Raw genomic sequence first — 22,487 nt, 5'->3', positions numbered from 1 at the left:
TAAGCTTGGGGCTGTGTTTTATCCATTCACTTCACACTTTTTAAGCTGTAAAATTCATCTGTATACTGAGAATATATTGCTGATATTCTACAGAACAAGTAAATATCACAACCATAAATAATGCACACAGACTGAACTACATTATATTAAAAACTCCATTTTAGTTCCATTGCTGTGCTTGTAGTGGTTTTTATTCTTTTTCTAAAACATGGTCTCATTCATCTACAAAATTAAATTAAAAATGTGGGATGCAGTAACTAGATCTACCACAGAATTAAAGCGAGGCACAGCGATGGCAGATCAAGTGACAGTTTCATCCGCTATCAGTGAACATTCAGTCTCCGATCGGCTGGTCGTACACCAGTGCAGCATCGAGTGGTGGAGTGCTGGGATCGTAACAGCCTGTCGCCTGTTTAGTCGCCACAGGACACAAGTCGCGCTCACACCACCTGATAAAGAAAGATACAAACATATTTCATAACTGCGTGCAAAATCTGTGTTGTATTGTTTTTTTTAACCTGAAAGAACAGTATTTCTTTTATTTTGTTGTTTCTTTTTTTACCTGAGAGCTGCATAGGTGTCAGATGGAGAGGCTCCTTTCCAACATGCATGGTCAATGAGGAGGGCAGCTGTTAAAATACAGATATTTAAAGGGGAACTCCACCATTTTTACCACATCAAAGTCTGTTTGTTTAAAAAAGTTTGAATCCTTTTCCGTCTCCAGACGTTGATGTGAACAGTCTGGTTAACTGCCTCAAGTGACGTCTTATCAGACCGCTGCTACCCGCTCTCTGCTTTAGCCTAGCAACTCGAGGCTACATGAGCTGCTACTAGAATAACACAGAAATCTCAGTCGGTCGGATTTGTACGTGTTGTTTCTTCATATTGTGAAGCTGCTCGCAAGTGGGAAAAGTTTGCCTTCGGGGCTTTCTGCCAGACCAAACAGACATAACCACAAACCTCTGACTGGACTGTTGGTGGTCGAGTTGCTATAGGCACCAGGTTTAGACAAGCATTGATTGTTTTTTTCTTTTTTTTATGTTTTGGAGTACTCTTTCACAGGAAACGAGTGTACCTACCTGTGTAGATGCGAGCCAGGCTGTACGCCAGGTCTCTGGCTGCTAGCTCCAGGTAGCCGGGTGTTCTGGTAGCCGCTACCTGAACAAAGTCCTCCAGTTCAGAGAGAGCACCATCCACTGCTTTCACTGCTGGAGCCAATGAAGAAACACTTGATGCACTTGCAAGCAGGGACTACGAGAACAACAAAACAAGTACACGTCACATTCCTGTTCAACTCTGTCGTAGAATAGTTACTGAACTTGTTTGGCGGGCCCAATACCTTGACATGGGTGAAGTAAGCATGAAGAACCATTCCTGAGCTACGAGCCACACAGCGCAGCACATCCAGAGACAGGACATTAGTGGTTCCTTCCCAAATACTCAACACCTGAGAGGCAAAGTGACAGGTGAGCTTGAAAATCGCAAAAACTGTAAAATACCATTGATTTTTGTGAATTGGTCTCACCTGTGCATCGCGAAGTAGCCCAGGTAACCCGGTATCCTCGATGTAGCCCTGTCCGCCGAAGCTTTCCAAACCCTCTGACACCACAGCCATCGCCTGAGACAAAACAAAACAGGGATGTTAAAGGTCGGTGTCAAAACATCCGGATGACAGTTTATCACAGTGCGAGCTGAGCACCTGCTTCCCAGTGTACAGCTTGACCACAGGAGTGAGCAGACGCAGCAGGTTTGTATCGAGCTGGGTCGCCATGCCGCTTTCCTCTCGACCCAACAGACGACACACATCCATCACAAGAAGGAAGGCGCCGCGAGTCTCCACCTGTCAATGTCAGAGGGAAGCCTGATTGCGGCATGATGGGAAACACTGTTTGTGTTTGTGGAGTTTGTTCACCCCCTGCCAGTTTACCTCCATCCTAGCGAGAGTCTGTACGTGCAGTGGGTGGTCTTTAAGGAGCTTTCCAAAGGCAGTGCGGCGTGTGGCATAGTCACGAGCTAACTGGACCACCCTGTCAACGCACATGAACACACACAGTATTAATCAGCTTATCTGTAATATGGTTTCAGTAGTGAGTGCAGGATGCAGTGCAGTAGTACGAGTCATATCCTGCCTTCTCATTGCAGCTGCGGCAGATATACTGTTGTGGATCCGGGTTATAGTTAGCATGTTAGCTATGGAGGCCACACCTCTCCCTTCCTCCGAGAGCTGTGAATGTAAAGACGGAATACAGATGAGACAAAAAGTGACAAAATGAATTATACTCAAACCAGACAGTCTACATACTACATGGGGATAATTTTTTGAGTTTGATGTCGATGGATACAAATTTCCCACAATGCAATGCACAAAGACAGGAAATTAGCAATAGAGACCAGAACTGTTTTTGTGTCCGGCAGTGAACGTCTTTATTTCTGCTGTAAAGTTGGGTATGAATATGGGGGTCTATGGGGAGTGACTCGCTTTTGAAGCCAGCCTCAAGTGGCCACTGAAGGAACTGCAGTTTTTTTGGGGGGATTTCCGTGTTGGCTTGATTTTCACTTCAGGTTTGTATTTAGTCATTTCGAGTTAGCATAAAATGGTCAAGTACACTGACTTTGTATACTAACTGCAAAAATATTTAATTGTAACGAGTAGTACGTTTGCTGTATAGAAATAGTATGTAAGATGGATTTGGGGCACATTGATGGAGTATGCGAAGAATAAATAGAACAAAAAAAAATGCAGCTCTCAAGAACTTTCTGCTCATTGTTTTGGTTTGCTGGTCAGTCTGGCTCTCACTGACTCCTCCATACAAAGTCATTGGCAGCCACTCACAACTCATATCCTCAGTTGACAGTATGCTACCTGCCCAGCTGCTAAATGCAGTGAGGCAAAGGGAGCCAAACAATTTCTCAACAGTTGGTGGGTAAAAATAGACATGCTACACAAGTCGCTTTGTGTATTTGCTAACAAATCCACAATGAGAATCTAAAGATGACAGAAAACCAAGGTTTGGTCTTGGTCTACTTCAGCTTTTTGTTTTAGAGGATTGGCAAACAAGATCATTGTGAATGTTCCTTTTGGTGGAATAACACCAGAAATGTTCTGCTTACTCCCACAGCACAAAGCTTTAGTACAGACAAAACGAGCTGTGCCTGACCCAGTGTAGCTTTGCTGTAACACAGACATAAACCAGAGGAGGAATCTGCTGTTCATCATTACTGTAATAACCGATGACGTGTAACTGACCCTGTGTGCCGGCAGGCCGTCCAGCAGCAACTCAGCGGTCGGCATCTGTCTTGTGCCCAGCTTGTCCTTCAGTCTCTGAACCTCTATTCCCTTCAGCCGACCATCCTCATCTCTGCTCACCTCTGCGTAGAACAAAGACAAACCCCTGCTACCCTGTGGGACAGACACAAGCACAAGTAAAGTGCAATGAAATCACTTTGTAGACGAGTGATGGCTGATGTTAGAGGAGCGTGACAAGTCAGCAGTACCGGTGTGGTTGCTCCCGTCCTGTCCTGCACTCTGGCCAGTGTGAGAGTCATGTCTGCGTCTGTAGCGGAGGTGAACCACTTGAAGCCGTGTAGTTTGTAGGAACCGTCCGTCTGGGAAACAGCCACTGTCTCTGTGCCACTGGCTGAGGAAATGCAAGACGGGGAGAAGCAACTCATGATGCATTACAATAGTCTTGTTCTGCACAACAAACCAAAAAACAGCAAGCATGTGAGTATTTAAACACATTTCCTTTACAGATAACTCAAGTAACAACAATTAAGTATCACTGGGACATATGTGGATAGAATAACAGGTAGCAGCATTTTCTATATAATAATAGTTTTTCTGGTTCATGGAAGATGGCTGGAAGCGTCAGTACTGACCCACGTCAGATCCTCCCTGTCGCTCCGTCATCCACTGTCCAGACGTCCAGAAACGTTCAGGCTGACGGGTGGTTAAACGACTGTAGGCGTCATCTACAGGCCATGAAACACCTACAGACTTCAAGCACACAGCCAGAAAATCAGCAGCCGGCTGCTGTTACATGCCATATATCTAAACTGAAGCTGGGATTTTAAATTTGTGAGTGAATTTTAAATACAGCTACAAAGAAGGATCTTTCTCTTCATCCTGGTGCACTGTTACCATGTTACTGCCTCTGTCACACGTGTGTGCACGAAGGAAAAAACACAAAAAACAGCCTTCTTGTTTACATTGCTTGCAAGACATACAGGTTACTGCAGAAAACCAACAACAGTCAGATACGTTGCTCTTCTGACAAACCTGTATGACTTTAGCAGCTCCATCCGTCATAGCCAGAGGACAGGTGTAGAGACCAGAGGAGGGGGAGAAGATGTACAACTTGCTCATTTGGTACACACGACTGGAACACACACACACACACACACACACACACACACACACACACACACACACACGTCTCTTAATTTGTCATTTAGAACAACTTTTATCATTAGAAACTGCCAAAAAATGTGAAGCATGACCTTAACTGAAAAAGGACGTGCAACAGTCTCCTAACCTCCACTCCCCAAGTGGCCTCTCATAGCCAATGGCCACCAGTCCTTCCTGTGCTGACAGGTCTTTCATACGCTTCCAGGCCGGGGAGGTGACGATGTGGTCCGCTCTGCGACCCCAGGGGTCAAAGTGCACCAACCGTGGAGGAGTGACCTCACACTCTCTGCCCCACCCGTCCACCTCACTGGCCACGCGCTCTCCAAATGCACACAAGTCTGAGAAAGCAGCCTGTAAACAAGTACATACACATACATCCACCTGATCTTATTTGCCTGACAATGCGATGCTTTTGATTTAGAAAATGAGCCCTTTGATGATGCAGCAGCTGAAGGCTCCCTCCTCACCTCCTGGGGCAGGTGTCTCCTCAGGTATCCTCTGAGCAAGGCATCCTCTAGAAATGGGTTCTTCAGCACTGGCCTTTCCTGGAAGAAAGGTCCAATCTTGGCTCTGGAGAACGGCAGGAAGCCCGCTGCCTCCCAGAGTTGCTCTTCATCAGATCTTGCGCCCGGCTCAGCTACACTGGCTGACCTGGTGTGGACGAGCTGTCGAGGGACACCGCACAACAGTCTGCAGCTGCTTCCAGCTACGCGGCGGCTCAGGAGGGCTGAACACACCGACATGGCTCAACACCTGCAGTGTGAGGTGAGAAAGGAGAGTGAGCGGTCTGAGACGGAGCGTCCAACTCTGTGAAATCTGCTTTACTCTCAAATTAGACTTATCACAAACACACTGTACCACATTACAGTGAATCCAGGCAGATGAGAATCACAAACCATTTCAGCCATCACTCACAGATGATGCTTTAAGATAAGACTTTATCAATACACCCTAGGGGATATTAGAGTGTTACAGGCAGCAGCAATAGTATCAGGAATACAAAAGGAGACATAGAAGGAAATAAAATACAAAATAGAAAATGTGGGGGGGTTGATTGATGAGCGGCTCGACATTAATATTTACATTTATTAGCTCAACATGATAGTTTATAATGATTTACTATGAGCTCCAACTCTCACTCTCGTTTCACACTTTAACTTTTCAACCTTTTCGACAGCATTTAGTGTATTCAAACCAGGAGTGCTAAAATTCCCACATGAGACATCTTTCAGTGTGTAGGTGTCAAACCAAACCACATTGAGTTTTCTCGATAATTTAGCTAATTCTACCTGGTTCTCTGTATAACTTAAAACATACGAAAGACAGCAGAAAACGAATAATTTGATTTCTTTTGCATTGCAATTAACTGCTTTAAGTGATATGTAGCTATCAAATGAAAGCACATTTTCTCTAATTAATCAACAGTTTGTAAACGTCCAGCCACAGTAAACTGCGGTGACCCTGTAAGCTAACGTTAACGTCCAGACTCATGCGAACCAAAGCGGGCCAAAGTTCATTCCATGTCGACGTCCTGTTTGTGTAGATATTATCGTCCCTTTTGGCTCGGCAACGTTTTACTTGATTTAATTATTGTTTAATGGTTAATACAGGCAACAAGTTGGCACCCTGTTAGCCTAGCCCCCCTCCATCAAACTGTGCTTTACTGTTCACTCTGGGTCTGAAGCGACCTGAGCTCAGTTAGCGAGCTCTCAGTTCAAAGGCTTTTATTTTCTTTGAAATCACTTTAAGCCAGTTTATACTGAAAACTGCTTTGATAACACTGACTCCTCTGCATGTCAAACTTATACATTTCATGGATGGAGGAGAAAAAACAGGAGTCTTACCTGGCGTTTAGCCCAGCAGTGTTTACGTTGACCACAGCCGACGACCCCTCGCCTTCAAAGTAAAAGCACCTTGTTGAGGATCCGTCTCAGGAAACATGTGAGCCAAGTGCCATGAAGACAGTTTTGACTCAGATCTCTCAGATCGTAAGAGATCTCTTTCTCGCAGCACTGGAGCTTTACATACGAAATTAACATTTCTTTCAAGAAATAGTTGCTGTTGCTTTGAATAATCAATTCAACAGACGGCTCTCATAAAAACACAGTGCTGTTCAGTTTTCAATGCTTTCAGAACAAAATTCTGTTTGCCTTCATTTTTTAAATTGATGGCAGAAATCTCAGAAACCCTAAAACTGAACCACTGCAGGAAAATGTGAAAATTAGTTCTTAATGTAGGTGAATTTACCCTTCAAAAGCTGTATTTACTGTGCCTAGATTGATTTTAACTTTTACTTAGGATACTATCTAAAATGTAAATTTCTCCCTAACCAAGATTTCCTTATTTAGCATTTACAAATGCAGACATACATTCATCGAACGTGTTGCTGAACCTGTTTTATTGTTCTAAGGAAAGATTTGTCCAAAATACAGAACAAAAAGACAGAAAGCATGCACCGTTTAATAAAACATTTCCATGATATCTTAAAAACCTTTCGAAAAGGGAGAACCCAGGGACTGAATAATTATGAACACACAACTTTCGCAATTAAATGAGATTTTTTTTCTTCCTTTCAAAAATAAACACAGGAACAGTTATAGCTTAACTTCAGGAGGGATATACGGGAATAATCATACTGATAAAACCCAGTAAGTAGTCTCTGTTTGTAGGTGTGATGCACCACCCAACCGTAAAATATCAACCTGGTTTGCTCTCAGACCAGAATGGAAGAAGGTAATGGGCAACACTGATGTGTTTTTAGTGTAGAAAAATAAAAGTTAAATACAGGTTGCAGTGCTGAGTGCCGCCAACAAATGTAGTCTGCACTTTGTCACAGCATTAGTTGACTATATAAAGGGAGCGTAAATTGTATTAAACCTACACAGGCTAATTGAGAGGTCAATCAGGACAGGATGGCTTAAACACAGATTAACATATATATAAGCAAGTATATAAAAAGGACTAAAGAGAAAACCACAAACCAGAGGGCTACCAACAACGTAGAAACACCAGAGAACCTGCCCAAACTCAAAGAACGCACTGGTGCTGACTAAATGCTGGAACAATCAAAATTAAAGATCAAACTTAAGAGACTCTGATTTAACAAGTGGAGGGATCAACAATGAAAATACCCCCAAATATTCACAGCCAACTCTTCACATCTTCACGAGTCCTTGGGGAGCCGCCAGCACGTTAACGGCTGCAAACTGCCTGACTGTTTCTGTTCATGTCCTCTTCTCTCTTTTGTATTTCTCTCTCTTGTCTTTTTCAGTCACCCTTGGTTAGGAGGTCTTCTATGTAGGCGTCAAGCTCGTCATCTGTGTTTATGTCAATGTCCTAAAAACGTAAAAAAGCAATTTTACCTACTGCACAATTTTTACATGCCAAAGACTCCACGTGGCAGGCAGGTAAGAGGCAGAGCTGTATTTTGAATGACCAATAACTTCAGACGAAGCAGTGAGTCTTACCTCTTGTACTTTCTGCAAGAGTGCCACAATGTTTGTTCGTAGTTTCTGTAACTTCTCGTCCGCCTCCTTCAGTTTGACCTCAGTGCTGTTGCTCTTCTCTTCCACAGCTTTGGCCCGGGCATCAGCTCTGTTCTGGTACGAGTTACACAACGACTGGAGACCTGATTCATACTGCTGGAAATACTCTTTCTAAATAGAGGGGGGAAACACATTAACACTGAGTACTCTGGACAAGATACCACAATAGTGAGAGCAAGTAAAGTAGTATTATTTCAAGGTGTTTCAGTGGAAAACTACATGTTTCTTAGGTTCAATTCCAGTCGAAGGATAGATCTATTAGATCATCTATTATCAATCTTACCAGAGGAAAGGCCACCAACTCTTCAGCCGTCATGCTGTTAACATCGTCCTTTGGAATCCGAAAAGCAGGAGGGAAGAAGTATCGCAGCATTGTCCTGGAAACACGAACACCACAGTGAACACACCATAGCGCTGAGACTTCGAACGATCCTGAAGAACGTGCCCTGGCCGTCATCATTTACAAAGCGCGTGGTAACAACACTAGTTCACTGTAATCAGCTCACCTCAACATGGTGACCAGACTGTCAGTCACCTCTCGGCTGGTTCCTGGTTGAGTAGTGTCTGGCTCCATGGGTGCCGGCCCCTTCTCGGTCTCCTGTTGGGTGTCAGGTGTCTGAGAGATTGGAGACGGTGGCCGCATCAACCGGACTTCATCACTACCCTTGAACACCCTTCGCAGACACACATAGAAGTATAGGATATTCATCATCTGGCATTTTAACGAATGATACCCTGAATGCATCAACACAGACACACTATCTTACCATCTGTCTTTAGGTGTGGATCTCGGTACATAGTCAAACTTCACCTTCCAGCGAACAGTCTGTTTATTCGCCTCCACAGCAATGACTTTCCCCGTGTACCACTCCTTGTTGACACGTACTTCAACCAGCAGACCCTTATCTGTAGAAAATAAATACAAACATAAACAGAAGCAGACATTCCTCCTCGCTTTCAGAGCTTTGGTTTCCCAGTTCTGTGTGTTACATGTTCATAGAGAACAGTCTGTCATCTCACCTTTCTGAGCATTTTTAGTGTCATTCTCTGGTTCCTGCTGTGGGGGCTTCTCTGATGCCTGCGAAAACAAAACAATTACCATCACCGCAGTCAGAGAGACACTGTTTAGTGAAAAGACATTTAAAGGAAATGATGTGCATTCCTGTTAATGTAAGGAGTGAAAGTCCCACAAAGACCTCAGGCGTTGGGTGAGAATGGCATGCTTGACTGCAGAGAGTTAGAGAATAATATGACAACTTCAGTTTCAGAGGACTGTTAGACAAGAGAATGATGATCTGACAATACACCCAGAAAGATTGAAAGTTGTCAAGACTGCTAGAAGCCGTGAGAGCAGATGCAGCTCAGCTTTATTTGAGGGTAGTAGAGAGAAGGGCCGTGTAAAGCTACCTTTGCTTTAGCTCCATGCGGTTGCATGGAAATGGATTTTGGGACAGAGGTTGGTGTGGTTGTTGTCTGCCGTGTAGGAGTAGAAACCTCCTTCTTCTCAGGCTGTGAATGTGTGTTAACCTGCAAAGTCAACAGCAGAGGGGCTCTGATTGGAGGCTCAGTAACCTGCTCAGCCATCCAGGAAAGCCTGCATTTCCTTCTTTTCTTCTCTACATGAGGCCTTTCAGTGTCATCAGCTCACTGTAGGAGGCTAATTAGGCGGCGCCTGCTGAAGTTTACCTCAAAGTCTCCTGATGAATACACTTGTCCAAGGAAACAAGAGTATGTAATCAGAAAACACTTCAGCGACATGGGAAATAAATAAAAATATAAAAAATACAAAAGGCAAAGGGTAGTTACAGCCTATAGATGTACACATGGGGTAGCATGTGCCTTTTATCACTGCACTTTAGGCCAGAATCTGAATGACCTTTTCCTCTGATCAACTGTTAGAGTTAAGTTTTAATGGACACTTCAACAATCAAAAGACACTCCTGTCTCCTCTTGTTCACTTTTGTTCCTTTCATAGAAATTAATCACTCGTGGGAAACAAGTGGTAATGATGGAGGAAAGGCAACAAGCAGCAGAAGAGACAGCAGCACACACCATCACAGGACAGTCCTCACAGCACGTTACACCACAAAACCCCACTGAGACGCAGGCTGATTCACACGACTGAGCTGAACACTTTGGTTTATGCAGCACTGCTAATGCTGCCATTTTGTTCTCTTTGTGTATATTTTGCAGTACTGACATATTACAAGTTGTAGAATTAAAAATTTGAGCCTCTACGTCTCTGACCAGATGCCAGAGAAAGTGCGTTTACCTCGTCTAACTTGCTACGTTTGGGAGGTGTGGCCTTCTCTATCACTTTGCCACGGCTACCGACTGCTGCGGCCATCTTGGATTTCTTCGTCTGTGGCTTTTCCTCTTCACTCTCCTCCTCGCTGTCCTCTTCTTCCTCCTCCTCCTCTTCCTCCTCCTCCTCACTGTCCTCCTGCTCTATGATCCTCTTGCGTTGTGCAGCAGCTGCTGGTTTGGCTGGCGATGCTTTGGCAGGTGTCTGTGTAAGAAGACAGATCACCATATTTAGCTTAAACACTTATACCAACAAACCTTTCACTGGCACTTTGTGGTTTTAGTGGTATACTTTCTAAAACATGTAACGCACCCGTGAGCTGCGGCCAGGTGGGGGTGTTTTGGCAGTAGCTTTGGATACAGGCTTTGCTGCAGGTGGAGGAGGCTTTGCTGCAGCTCTGGACCTGGACGGTTCGACTCTGGGTGGTGGAGGGGCAGGTGTTCGGGTGGGACGCTGAGAAGCTGCGCGGGATGACGGGGCACTCTGGGCATTTTTGAGGTGAGCTGGGAGCGGTGGTGAGCGGGGGCGTGCTGTGGACCTTTCAGAGGACCTAGTTGCCTGAACCGACAGTATGTGAAAAGGAGACAACAAACAAACATTTCAGTGAGATGAAGAATGAAAAACAAAGCAGACACCAACAAGCACAGAATAAAATAAACACATTAAAAGGTGTTGAGTGAATATAAGTAAAATTGGAGCTTCAAAGTTAATCGAACTACAAGAAGCACAGTTTGTACCTGAGAGGGGCTCTCTGTTGGTTTCATGCTGACCTCCAGAGGCAGCTTCTTCACATCTGCTGCAGATTTGACGGTGCTGGTTTTCTGATAGGAATGATAAATGTGATTTATTGCGTCTCGATGTACACAAACCAGCGAGTGACTGAAGGAGAGATAAGGACGACGTACCTGCAAGGCCTCAAGTTTCTCCTGCTGCTGTTTGATTTTCTCTGCCAGCTCTTTCTGTTTGTCTTCAGCTGTCTGCTTGTCTTTCTTCAGAACACCACATGGCAAATTCTGTTTCTGCTCAGGAGCGTCACACCTGAAATATGCAATATATAGGATGTTGAAACAGCACAGACAAAGTGACAGAACTGGTACACAGTAACTATGTCTCTGTGGGTACCTGTCCTGGCTGCTGTCGGGGTTCATGAGACACACCCAACTGTCTGGGTAGCGCTTATCCACAGCGTCCATCTGGAATGGCAGCGTCCTCCACTTTAAACATTTATCTGAAAATAAACCGCAAAATCAGATTCAGTTTGTTGAGACACAGTATGTGTGTAACTGTGTGTGCATGAATGTGTAACTTACCACACTGAATAGTAAGTGGTATCTCCATGGCGCGACGTCGCTTATATCTCGACTCTGATGACGGAGGTGCAGACCAGCTGGCAGACAGATATCCAAACTCATCCCAGAACTTCACTATGCCTTTCTGAGCTGCATAACACACACACACACACACACACATAGACACAGACACAGACACAACATTATTTTATTGTATCTTTGCTGGTATGTTTATGAGAAAACTGCTCAGCTTGAAACCTTTTCTAGCAACAGGTACAAAGTGATTTGAATCCCGTGACACTGACATGTAAGGCTTGTAAGGAAACTCACCAATATTAGAGTCCTTCCAGTACTGAGCTAAATGTTCTCCCATGGATTTCAGTAAGTGCCGATACTCCTTAGCGTCAGCAAAGTCCTGTTTGTTGTGAGTAGGCTCTAGAACTAAATATGGGACATCCACTACTCCAACCACACCTCCACAGGCCCTAAAACACACAAATCCCATAACTAGAGCACTTTTTCTTGATCATTCAAGCACTGTGACTTTTACATCTCCATGTGCATATTACTCACATGCCACCCTCCAGCTGGGGCCCTGTCTTCTCGTACATCTTGATGAGACGAGAGCAGTTGTACACAAACATCCCATCCAGGTCCCTCTGTTCAATGTTTACTCCAAATATAAAATTCAACTCCTTGGGCTCCTTTAATGCTCTGAGGAACAACAAAGTGTTGGAGACTGATATTAAGCATTCTGTCGGGCAGTCTTTTTGAGTTAGTCTTCTCAGCACAGAACATATCACTCGCCTTTTTGGTCAGTAAAAGATCTAATATTAAAAGGTACATTTCATTGAATCACCAAACTATGGGGTGAAACAAAAATTTCATTTTAACTGTAACTAGGAGGAAAGGTTTCCATATTTTGTCTATCATACTTCTGCTTAGCTTCAAGAATCCTTTTCTTCATTTCTGCATCCCGTTGAAGCATCATGGCTGCATCTTGAACCTTTCTCAGGATTGCCTTGAGGAGGAGAGGGCAAAGGGAGACCGCAGTTTAGACGGCAAAGGACACCCGACAAAGCAGAAATCCAGCTTGACTCTAATCTGAGTTGTGTGGCTTAAAAATCGGGTCAGAAATGGGATCAAATCGCAGTGTATGGCCACCTTTAGATTAAACTGTGTGCTAGTTTCAGTTTAAAAGCTTGTTTACATGACAAATTAACCAAAACATCCTCTGTGCTCACCCGTGAATCTTTTGACAGGTCATCTCCTAACCTGGCCTCCAAAGCTATGCGCTTACTGTCTGCCTCTCGGGCTTTCTCTTCCGCTGAAACAAATAACGCCGTTGATAACAGATGAGATCCAGGGAGTCACAACAAAAAGCAAACGGTTCATGAAATCACTCATTTCACCACTGACTCACCAATCTTAGCAAGGTGATCTGCTTTCTTCACTTCTTGCTCGGCACGAGTTTTGAAACGAGTCGACGAGTATTTATAAACTCTATGAACAAAACAAGAAAGCAAATTAAAGACTTGTTCCAGGAATACAGTATTGCAGACACAGTTTAAGTGTGCAATCATATTACCTTGGTTTATACAAACAGCAGGACAGTCTCTTGGTCCTGACTTTATGTCCCTGGATAAAAATCCTCATGCGCGGGTCAATGTACAAAACAGCCGCGTACGCCCTGAACGACCTCTTCTCTGGCTTCCTGAGAGCACATATATGAATAAATTCAATAAACTAAACTAATAAACAAATGACATTAATGTACAAAATAGAATTTCTTTCTCCATGGGTTAGTCATTGCACAGTTAAATGGAGCAGGCTACACTGACGACACAGTACTCACACTCCTTCAGCAAGCGTCCCAGCCATCAGTATGTCCTGGTGATCTGTCTCTACATCCAGCTCTGGTTCTCTGTTGTCCATCAGCTTCAGATTATAAATGATCACAAGAGTACCTTTCAACAAAACACAACACAAACATTAGCATCCCAATCAACAAACCACTGAATTCCCCAACACTAATCTTACTGAAAAGAAGGAGACTCCTTACAGAGATCATTCACATGCTTACCACTGCTACTTTCTATTTTGTTGAACTGCTCCATCAGCTGCTGTTCATTTTTAAAAGGTGAGTATTTGAAGATCAGCTCCGTCTCTATGGCGTATTTTTCTGGGTCAGCGGTCAGCGGCTCCTTGGTCTTCAGATCCCAGGAGGGGAGGGGGACTATCACCTGGAGAGAGAGGACCAACATCCTAATGTAAACAAGTCAAATAAATAAAATGCATAACCAACTACACCTCATCAGCAGCAACCTTCTTCATATATATTTAAGATTTCACCAATAAGTAATGGCATAACATACTTGTTGACAGACTGAGTAACTGCATGGGGAAGAAAATCTAGTTTAACACCTTCTCGGCTGTGTGGCACAGAACATGTATGATGATATAACAATGAACATTAACTTGCAGTCTTTTGCAATAAAGTCTCTCAACGATAATAAACAAGAAAACTCACCCTGCTTGTAAAAACTGCAACAGGTAATTATCTCTTACAGCCAGCACAGGTTAAGTAATACACAACACTAAACCACACAGGTTAAGCAGCAGCCTCATAACTCATCAAATGAAATGACCCACTGACTGAAAGTTTCTGGGGTATCGGTTTGATCTCATTTGGTTAAACATTACCCAGTCCACATCTTCTAGAGACAGTCAAATGTGCGGTCTGTATGAAATACATACAGAGTCATGCTGAACTCGCCACCTGTGTTAGCAATGCAACAGTGTGAAATGCTGCCTTGGTGCTGATATTCATAGGGTGTGTAGCACATCCTGTGCATCATTTGCTCGCGTGCATTCACAATACATATCTATCAACTATTCAAAAAGTCTGATCTGAAAAAAGTGAACCATCAGTTAGGCACAATTAGTCATCAAGTTACTTGTTCCCATCTCTAAAAACAATGGCACCCAGCATCGGACTCTGACCTCATCCAGTCCCTCCTCTTCGTGGAAAGTTCTTGACAGGAAAAGACAAGTCAGCGTGTTGTCCTTTTTTGTGAACAAGATGAAGTCCTTCCCAATACGCATAGATCCGCTGTGAAAACACAGACATTTATATGTAAAATTATTCTAACACTAGTGGACCAAATGTAGAATGTCATAATCACAACAAATCGGTGAAGGTCTTACGATTTCAGTCCGTTTCCATACTGTCCGATCTGAGTGGACTCAGGGGACCGTTTGCTTGACTTTCCGAACTGAATCACATGGGTTGCCTCATCTAGCACAAGAAATTAGTTCAGCAGATCACAACAAAATCTCACAATGGACGCACACACAGCACCTTTAATGATGAAATAAAAGCTAGCTAGGGGAGATCTCTCTGGTAATGAAGTTGCACTTACTAGGGTCCATTCCAATACCGTCATCCAGAAAACAGAGCATGTAGCCGCCCCGCAGCTCTGGCCTTTTCTCTGTTGGCGAAGCAGGAAGATGAGAGAGTCATGTCAGGTGTCAGGAACAATGAAAGAACGTGTCTGTTTCAGTGTTTGGAGTTATTCTGAAGTGTACCTGTGTAGATGTCTATTCGTGTGGCATTGGCATCTCTGTGAAAAAACAAAACAAAAAAAAAAAAAGATATATTAATACGACTTTTACTGAGTCTAAGACAGATATCAGGCTGCATAATTTGTCAACAATTATAGGCTGTATTGAAAGTCATTATGGGTACCTTGAATTGTCCACAAGCTCCGCCAAGGCTCCAAATAAGAACTCATGGGTTGTCCTGAAAACAGAGCACAACTTTCTTTAATTTGAGACACCTGATAATTAAAAGGGATGCGTATAAGAGATACTTGGTGACAGGATCCATATCAATACTCTGCATGGGGTTGTTACAACCTGGATTTCCACAGACTGGTCTGTACCGGCCCTTGTTCATAGTATTCTGAATTATGTTATAATTATTTTTTTTCCAGCACATGGTTAATCATTTACTCCATCAAGCTCCACCGAGCAAATGCCCACCACAAGCCACTTGGTACATGGCTAAAAGAAGCACTAATTAATTTAGTCCTACTCTCGTGGTTAACCTGTGCATAATCCCTTAGCAGTGCATTTGGAAATGAGCCCGGGCGGTGATCACCTGTTTCTAAATGTGTTGAAACACCACTAGCAACCACTGAACACTTACAGGACTCAATCATGTCTGAAAGTCAAATATACCACCGACACACACAAAACCATACTGCAAAATTTAATGCACTCCGACATCAGCTGTACTGGCTGGCAGAATTCTCATGTCCAGCTCTTTCACTGAATTCAATTAAGCATCCAACTCCCCAGTATTTCTCAAACTGTTAGTCTTTAACAATGATGTGGTGCCATTGTGTCAAAAATGATAAAACGCATTGTTTTTCTAATGTTTTTCCCTTTCCCTTTGCTGCTGAAGGCCTGAGGAGAGTAAGAGTGCTACATTTCTTATTCATGATGAGCTGGATGGAAGCACTATGGAAATGTTGTGTTTTCCTGTTTGGATACATGGTGGCACTATTGCCTCACTGTTACTATGACCAAATACAGACACAAAAAAAGTTTGCAGCACCTGCATGTCAGGTTTAATGCAGAGCAGCAGATTTGTTGATTTTGGAGTGGTCTGATATCAATAACTCCAGAAGTGAAGACACACCTGAAGCTACAGATGATGATGAATTAGCTATTGTGCTATTCATGAATCAGATTATTCAAAAGCAGAACTGGAGCACTGAGAATTACAAAGTTAGCTCAGACAGCATGAGCTCTGAAAGGGACAACAGGTAAGGTATCATCTAAGTAGTGGTCTCAAGAGAAGTTAGGACTGATGAGGGAACCTCATCGTTACCTTAACTGCCTCAACCTTGCTGACAACAACACACAACTGGGTTTCCTGGTCCACTTCAGGAGCCATAACATGTGACAAACGACACACTTTCCTGGGGTACATCCCGAGTCTCTTAAATTGCATCCACTTTTCCCTCACTTGCATATTTTCCTTTCGTCTTAGTCTTTCTGACCGAGGATGTATGCAGAAACACGAGGAAACCATGCCAGAAGAAACAAGGAAACATGTTTTTAGAGAAAGGAGACTGGAGTTTAATCTATTATCTGTCTTCACTCTTTTATGAAACTCCAGTGATGTTATGATTTGTCAGATCAGTCCAATCAGCTGCAGCATCCAATCAATGACTGACATCCAACAAGGGGGCTGGTAAAACACTTCCATGAAGGCTGCTCTCCTGTATCCTCGCTCGTGGCTCATCAGAGATCTCTCCTCAGAGCAGAAATAAGAACTTTAGGATGGGGTACAAGAATGTGGATTAGAATGACTTCAAGTCTGAGTGAGGAGCAAGGAAATATCAAGTAACAGATTTGGGATGTAAACCTGGAAATCTATGATGATTGTAAAAATGTCATCAATTTAAAAAAAAAAACAAAAAAAACTACCATGCACTTCAGGTTCAAATCTGCAGGAGTTACTGATGTTTCCCATTCAACACATATTACACACTTACAAAGAAGAGTGTAGTAAATGAATCTATGTTACAAGTCTAGTGTAACAAAAAAATAAATGACTTAATTCTGATTTTAGAGACTATTTTTGATGGAAGGCAAAGTTGTGTTAAATGCACACTTACACACAATGAAATGAGAGCGTATTCTCATCTTCTTGGAACTGATGATCAGGATGAACAGGTTTAAACCCGATCACCTGTTCATAGAACCCTTCAGATTGGCTCAGGTATATCTGTACAAACATTAATGTTGGGGCGTTGATCTGTTGTGATTTTTCCAGCCATTTCTGGGCCTTGCAGAAACCTTTATATGGATGAGCTGGTGTAGTATGTTGAATGTATGTATATTTGGTGGTCTTACATATTGGTTATCCTAATTATGTGTAGCATCAAGTTCATAAGCACATAATGACCAGTAAATTGGTACTTACGAATTTGTGTGCAGGTACTCAAAGGTAAGCTGAGCTCTGCTCAGGTTGCTATAGTTGGAGTAGGCCATGACCACACGCAATTATTTCCTGTTTCTTTCCTGGTCAGCTGTTTGTCTTGGTCCTGGTCAGTCGAGCTCTACAACGCCTTCATCCTAAAAGAGGGAAGAAATACTTGGTCACTTGTTCTTGTACAACGTTCCTGACCTGTGAAGTTCTTTACTCCCTGAACTGTCACCATGGTCATGATCTGACATCAACTGATGTTGACGTTTTACGACAAGCTACAGGGGACAAGGCAACACCCACGTCTTACTGAAAAGCCTCCCCCCATATGAAGGGTACCACGTGGGAGGCCTGTTTGGGATTAAAAGCAAAGTGCGCTTTTCGGCAGGGTGTTAGCAAGAAGACATTAACATTTATGCATTCATGCAGAAGTCAGGCATTCGTCTAGCCAGGGTTCTGTGAAGTAAGGCCATTACCTATTTAGTCAAGAGCGTGAGATAGGAGCATTTCAGCCGTTACGCAGCAACAGTTACTAACGTTTCATGATAGGCTAACATTTGCAGCTAGCGGATATTAGCGTCTTCTACAGTGTTTATAATGCAGCATTAACGGTAGCTAGCTAGCTTCACACTGAAAACATGTAGCTGACGTCAGCTGCATCAAGTGATTTTCACCGACTTTGCAGACCTTTTCATGAGACGGCGACTTGGTAGTGGCTTCGTGCTAGTGTAACAATCCGTCCAAGGAGGAATTAGTACTTTCGTTGCCTTTTCCCTTACATAAAACAGTCCGCCAGGCCGCGAAGAATCCAGCCACTTCGACGTTGCTTGTTTCCCTCTGGTCTGCAGAAATCCCACCTCTATTTTTTTATACTCAGCCAATAGGAAACCACCATGTAAAGACTCTTAACGATGATTGGAGGAGAAAGTTATGCGTGCACGAGGTCACATACCGGTGCATCACATAATTGAAATACATGGATTTGTAAAATTGAAAACATGACTTACAGATGGAAAAAATGTTTATTGTGTTTTTCAACTGAAATCTATTGACAATACAGGGCTGTTTGACTACTTATGATGCCCACAGTGTCAGAAAACATCTGTATCATAAACTTTGACTAATTTTTAATCCTTTGTTTAAAACTTTGGTGGCCAGTGCTCTCTTTTCTTTATTTCTACACAATAAGGCAATTTTAAACAATGATGAACAATGCATAATGTTCACTGTAAGAGATTTCAAGGAAATTTCAAATCTCTGCAAGTTGATTTTCATACTGCACTAAAATAACTGGCACCAATGTCTTCAAAGAAATTAATTACTTTGAAATGCTCAACAGTAGGGTATGGTATATCTGAATACTTCTGGTCTCTGATATAAAACCATTAAAGTTCTATATCAAAATGAAGATTTACAAAGTGTTGTAGACAAGTCTGTAATTTTCTCCATCTTGCTGAAGAACATTGGTCACTGTCAGTTGTCAGTCATAACTAGAAAATTTTATTATTTCCAGTGCTGTGTGTGTGTGTGTGTGTGTGTGTGTGTGTGTGTGTGTGTGTGTGTGTGCATCAAGTCAAGATTAAAGAGTTAAATTCAAAGTTTCCCTTCACTTGGTAGAACCCCAAATGAAACCAGAACAACAGCACTTGTGAAAAGAGGAAAAAGGAGGAAACCAAATGTTAAGTTCCTCAACTCTCTAGATTCACAATAGAAACATAGTATTTATATTTTTCCATAAAAATATAAAACTAGGAAAAGTGTTTGAAAACAGGATGTCAGTTATTTGTTTCTGAGAAGTTAGTGCAAAAACAAATCCTGGACAGACTCACAAGAGGACATGTAGGTTCATAATAGTGCCAATTTCCATGAACACACTTCACTGTGCTTATGTCCTGTTAACTCATTGTTACTAAACAAATATCAGAAATTCCCTGTAACATAGCAGCTTTTTTCAGATGTTACACCCCTTTTCTTTTTCTAACTTCAACTTCTAAGCAACAGATAGTGCTTATTAAGAAGCAAGAGATATGTCAGTGTTTTCTTTACCCTCACTTCTTGAAGTCTCTACTGCTGTGTCAGTGATACAACATGTGGTTGGCAATGTAGATGCGAGGATGCTTCAGTTGTGGATCTGTACATCTGGCATCTTGATTCAATAAGCTTTCAATGTCAGATATGTAAACCAGAAGTAGCAAAACAGACAAACTAGCCTAGTATGTCCAAAGACATTTGGTCCAGTAAAATTTAGATGACATCACCTGGGTTCATTTCTTAGCCTGTAGAAAGCCCTCTCCAAAGCCACACAACACATTCTACCACTGTTTTCACAGGCTGAGTCACACTCTCCATGACATGTAAACTGGTTTCTTTTGTAAAATCGAAGCAATGCCCCTTTAAACGTGGTGATGCGTAATTGCTCTTCTCTCTCAACCACTTTCTTCAGGATGAAAAATGTTCAGGTGTCAATCAAGGGCTCCTGCAAATAAAATAAAGCAGTTATGGTGAGATTAAAACACTATATGCACATTTCACACCATATGCAGAGGCTAAGATGTCAAGATGTTGCGCATAAAAATATTCATTAATAAAAGTGACCACAAACGTTCTCAAAATCATACAACCTGTACATCACATTTCCTGCAAACTGTGGTATTTAAGTCTGTTTCTACCTATATAATCCTCTAGTTCACACATACACTAAATCATTCTATATTTACACAGTCAGAGACACAAAAACAAAGTGCTATTGTAATATAAGAAATGAGTTACATTTTGTAGGTCCAGTCCATTCCACTGGGAGCGTCGAATGAGTGGACGTGTCAGACTAACAGCTAAACAGAGTATCAAACACACTCCTAGCAGACACACACTGGCTTCCAATAGATGTCGCACCGCCACACTCTGCTCCCCCTAAAGAATAAAAGCACACAATGGTTGACAGGATGACAAAAGGGTATCTGACTTTATTATGGCTGAGCAAGTTGTTCATGTGTGTCACATTTGTACCTGTGTTAACATGACTGTGAGTGCAGGGTCACTCTTGGAGTGTAGACTGTAACAGGTTGGGGACGCTGTAGGCGGCTGGTTGCTTGCTTCCACGTGGACGGGTGAAAAGTTTTTCTCAGATGCAGGGCACTTGGACGGAGGTCTTCGTTAAAGTATACAAACAAAAATGACTCGACAGCCATTCTTTTAAGTACCTGATTTGCTGATTTGAGTTAAGGAAACTTAGAAATACACACATTAGAGCATGAATTAACTTACAGGCTCATGGGTAGGAGGTGTTTTGGGGCACTTATGGTGAGGCAGCTGTAGGTTTCATTTCCAGACCAAACTGCTAGAGTCACATTAACAAGCTCATTGTCTGGGGAGTAAAACAATCCATCATGGGTGAGAATTTATGGTTGTATGCATACTTCTACTTGGTTTCACAACAAAACCAATCAAGCGCAATACAAACCTCCCAGATGTAGTTGCCTGGCTCTCAAGGTGGTGTGTAGACCAAAGTCTTTCAGAGAGCCACTGTTTGAGTTGGTAGTCACAGTCACAGGAACCTTGAGATGCAAAGTGGTGACAGAAGGAGTCTTTGTAGAGTTAACTGAAGTGTCTGAAAGTGGCTCGTCAGTGGAGAGGGGGGCTGGTGAGGTAAGCTCTGATGAACTTGCATTGGCTTTCACACACAGCTGGAGCTGTGATAGGGAGGACAGGAGATGGTTCCAGTCCTAAGAGAAGAATAAAGTCTCAGTCTGGCGCTTAATGTTAATCTATCTGACAGGAGGCACTTGTATTGTTTTTGTGAGTAAATATAACTTATTGTGTTATCTGGGCATGATATCATCTCATATTGATTGCAGGCCATTTTAGTGAATTGAAATTGTAATGTGACAGACTTTAATATCAGCAAGTATTGTTGTCCAAAGAATCAATATAATGTTATATCATGTGGAAACTTGATTCACACACCTTCTACCAGACACACACAAAAAGCATGGCTGACCCTTTGGTAGTTTGGATAAGAGAGTGCTTACCTTTGTAATGTCAGGGTTAGGCAGAGTGTGAGTGTTGCTGTAAGAGCTGAGGCAGATGAAGGAGATGGCCAGAGTCAACAGACACAGGAAAAATGTCACCCATGGAGGATTCTGGGATACATATTCTCTAAGGTTGGTCATCGGCTGCAAGAAACCCATCATCAGAGTGCATGAACACCTGGGATGTGACAGGCTGTAAACAGAGAAGAGTCCTTTCAGTTACTTAAGTTGTGACAGCTTCTGTTCCACAGTACCCTTGGCCGTGCTGGTGGGACAGTTTCATGAAGACACTGATCATTTGTAACTCAGAGGGACTGAATGATTCCCTTTCAGACATATCTTTGGGTGAATTAACCTTTTTCAGCATAATGACATTCATAAAAGTTTAAACACACTGCCGTCTTTGGACTTAAGTTAGCATATGTGACTTTAGATAGATATCCAACAACAAAGCACTATCGGTAATGTTTGAAAATTAAAAACAACTAATGTTTGCAGTAGGATGACATATATCTAACTAATCCATTTAGTTAACGTTAATCCAGAGTACACAGCAATAGGAGACGTGTAACTTAGTTATCATATCAGTCAACCGGCTCCATTGCTAACTTAAGGTAACGTTACTTTAAGTGCAATGTTGCTAACTAGCTAACTAGCTGAACGATAACTTCATACCTTGAATTTGAGCCGTCTTCTCTGATCACGTTCACAGTTTTCGTAAAATACGGTGATATCTAACTTTCCTGATGATAACTAAACCGGTGTTCGACATTTAAGACGTTTAGAGTTTCGTTAAAGCGGCACAAATAAAACACGACAGCTCTGTCCATTTACGATAGTGCGCTGCTATGACTACGACGACGACGACGTATGTCACGTGACCGTGCCCAGGAAGCCAACATACAGCATGA

At 42.6% G+C, this 22,487-nt stretch overlaps 3 protein-coding genes across 4 annotated transcripts; all 3 read right to left on the bottom strand.

The window, feature by feature from the left end:
* Positions 1-171: 171 nt before the first annotated feature.
* On the bottom strand, positions 172-6,313 carry LOC143320946 (acyl-CoA dehydrogenase family member 11). The gene is made up of 15 exons (XM_076731000.1): positions 6,253-6,313; positions 4,876-5,161; positions 4,536-4,759; positions 4,280-4,379; positions 3,880-3,997; positions 3,496-3,638; positions 3,248-3,400; positions 2,130-2,224; positions 1,928-2,027; positions 1,700-1,840; positions 1,526-1,618; positions 1,340-1,447; positions 1,080-1,251; positions 563-629; positions 172-449 (listed from the first exon to the last, which is right to left on the bottom strand). Exons 2-15 carry the CDS (start codon positions 5,149-5,151, stop codon positions 335-337), a joined length of 1,905 nt encoding a protein of 634 aa, XP_076587115.1. The 5' UTR covers positions 5,152-5,161; positions 6,253-6,313; the 3' UTR covers positions 172-334.
* A 1,356-nt stretch (positions 6,314-7,669) lies between these two features.
* On the bottom strand, positions 7,670-18,405 carry morc2 (MORC family CW-type zinc finger 2). Of its 2 annotated transcripts, XM_076730960.1 has the most exons (28): positions 18,236-18,405; positions 17,546-17,697; positions 15,296-15,349; positions 15,136-15,170; positions 14,970-15,038; positions 14,755-14,845; positions 14,551-14,659; positions 13,631-13,790; positions 13,403-13,514; positions 13,136-13,261; positions 12,971-13,050; positions 12,792-12,874; positions 12,483-12,568; positions 12,121-12,261; positions 11,878-12,032; positions 11,569-11,697; positions 11,381-11,486; positions 11,164-11,296; positions 10,996-11,079; positions 10,571-10,816; positions 10,226-10,462; positions 9,361-9,480; positions 8,974-9,031; positions 8,721-8,859; positions 8,460-8,627; positions 8,237-8,330; positions 7,876-8,064; positions 7,670-7,744 (listed from the first exon to the last, which is right to left on the bottom strand). In XM_076730960.1, the coding sequence occupies exons 2-28, from the start codon at positions 17,611-17,613 to the stop codon at positions 7,676-7,678; spliced, it is 3,141 nt and encodes a 1,046-aa protein (XP_076587075.1). In that variant the 5' UTR covers positions 17,614-17,697; positions 18,236-18,405; the 3' UTR covers positions 7,670-7,675. The 2 variants fall into 2 exon arrangements, with proteins under 2 accessions (XP_076587075.1, XP_076587076.1); XM_076730961.1 differs by lacking the exon at positions 9,361-9,480.
* A 146-nt stretch (positions 18,406-18,551) lies between these two features.
* Positions 18,552-22,455, bottom strand: LOC143320353 (transmembrane protein 248). Its single transcript, XM_076729893.1, has 7 exons — positions 22,252-22,455; positions 21,577-21,769; positions 21,009-21,270; positions 20,813-20,912; positions 20,555-20,696; positions 20,318-20,458; positions 18,552-20,024 (listed from the first exon to the last, which is right to left on the bottom strand). Exons 2-7 carry the CDS (start codon positions 21,736-21,738, stop codon positions 20,004-20,006), a joined length of 828 nt encoding a protein of 275 aa, XP_076586008.1. The 5' UTR covers positions 21,739-21,769; positions 22,252-22,455; the 3' UTR covers positions 18,552-20,003.
* Positions 22,456-22,487: the final 32 nt, after the last annotated feature.

The sequence above is a fragment of the Chaetodon auriga genome, chromosome 5 (assembly GCF_051107435.1).
Source record: "Chaetodon auriga isolate fChaAug3 chromosome 5, fChaAug3.hap1, whole genome shotgun sequence".
Lineage (NCBI taxonomy): Eukaryota > Metazoa > Chordata > Actinopteri > Chaetodontiformes > Chaetodontidae > Chaetodon > Chaetodon auriga.
The sequence above is the reverse complement of the archived record's forward strand: the minus strand, read 5'-3'. Positions and strand labels throughout refer to the sequence as shown.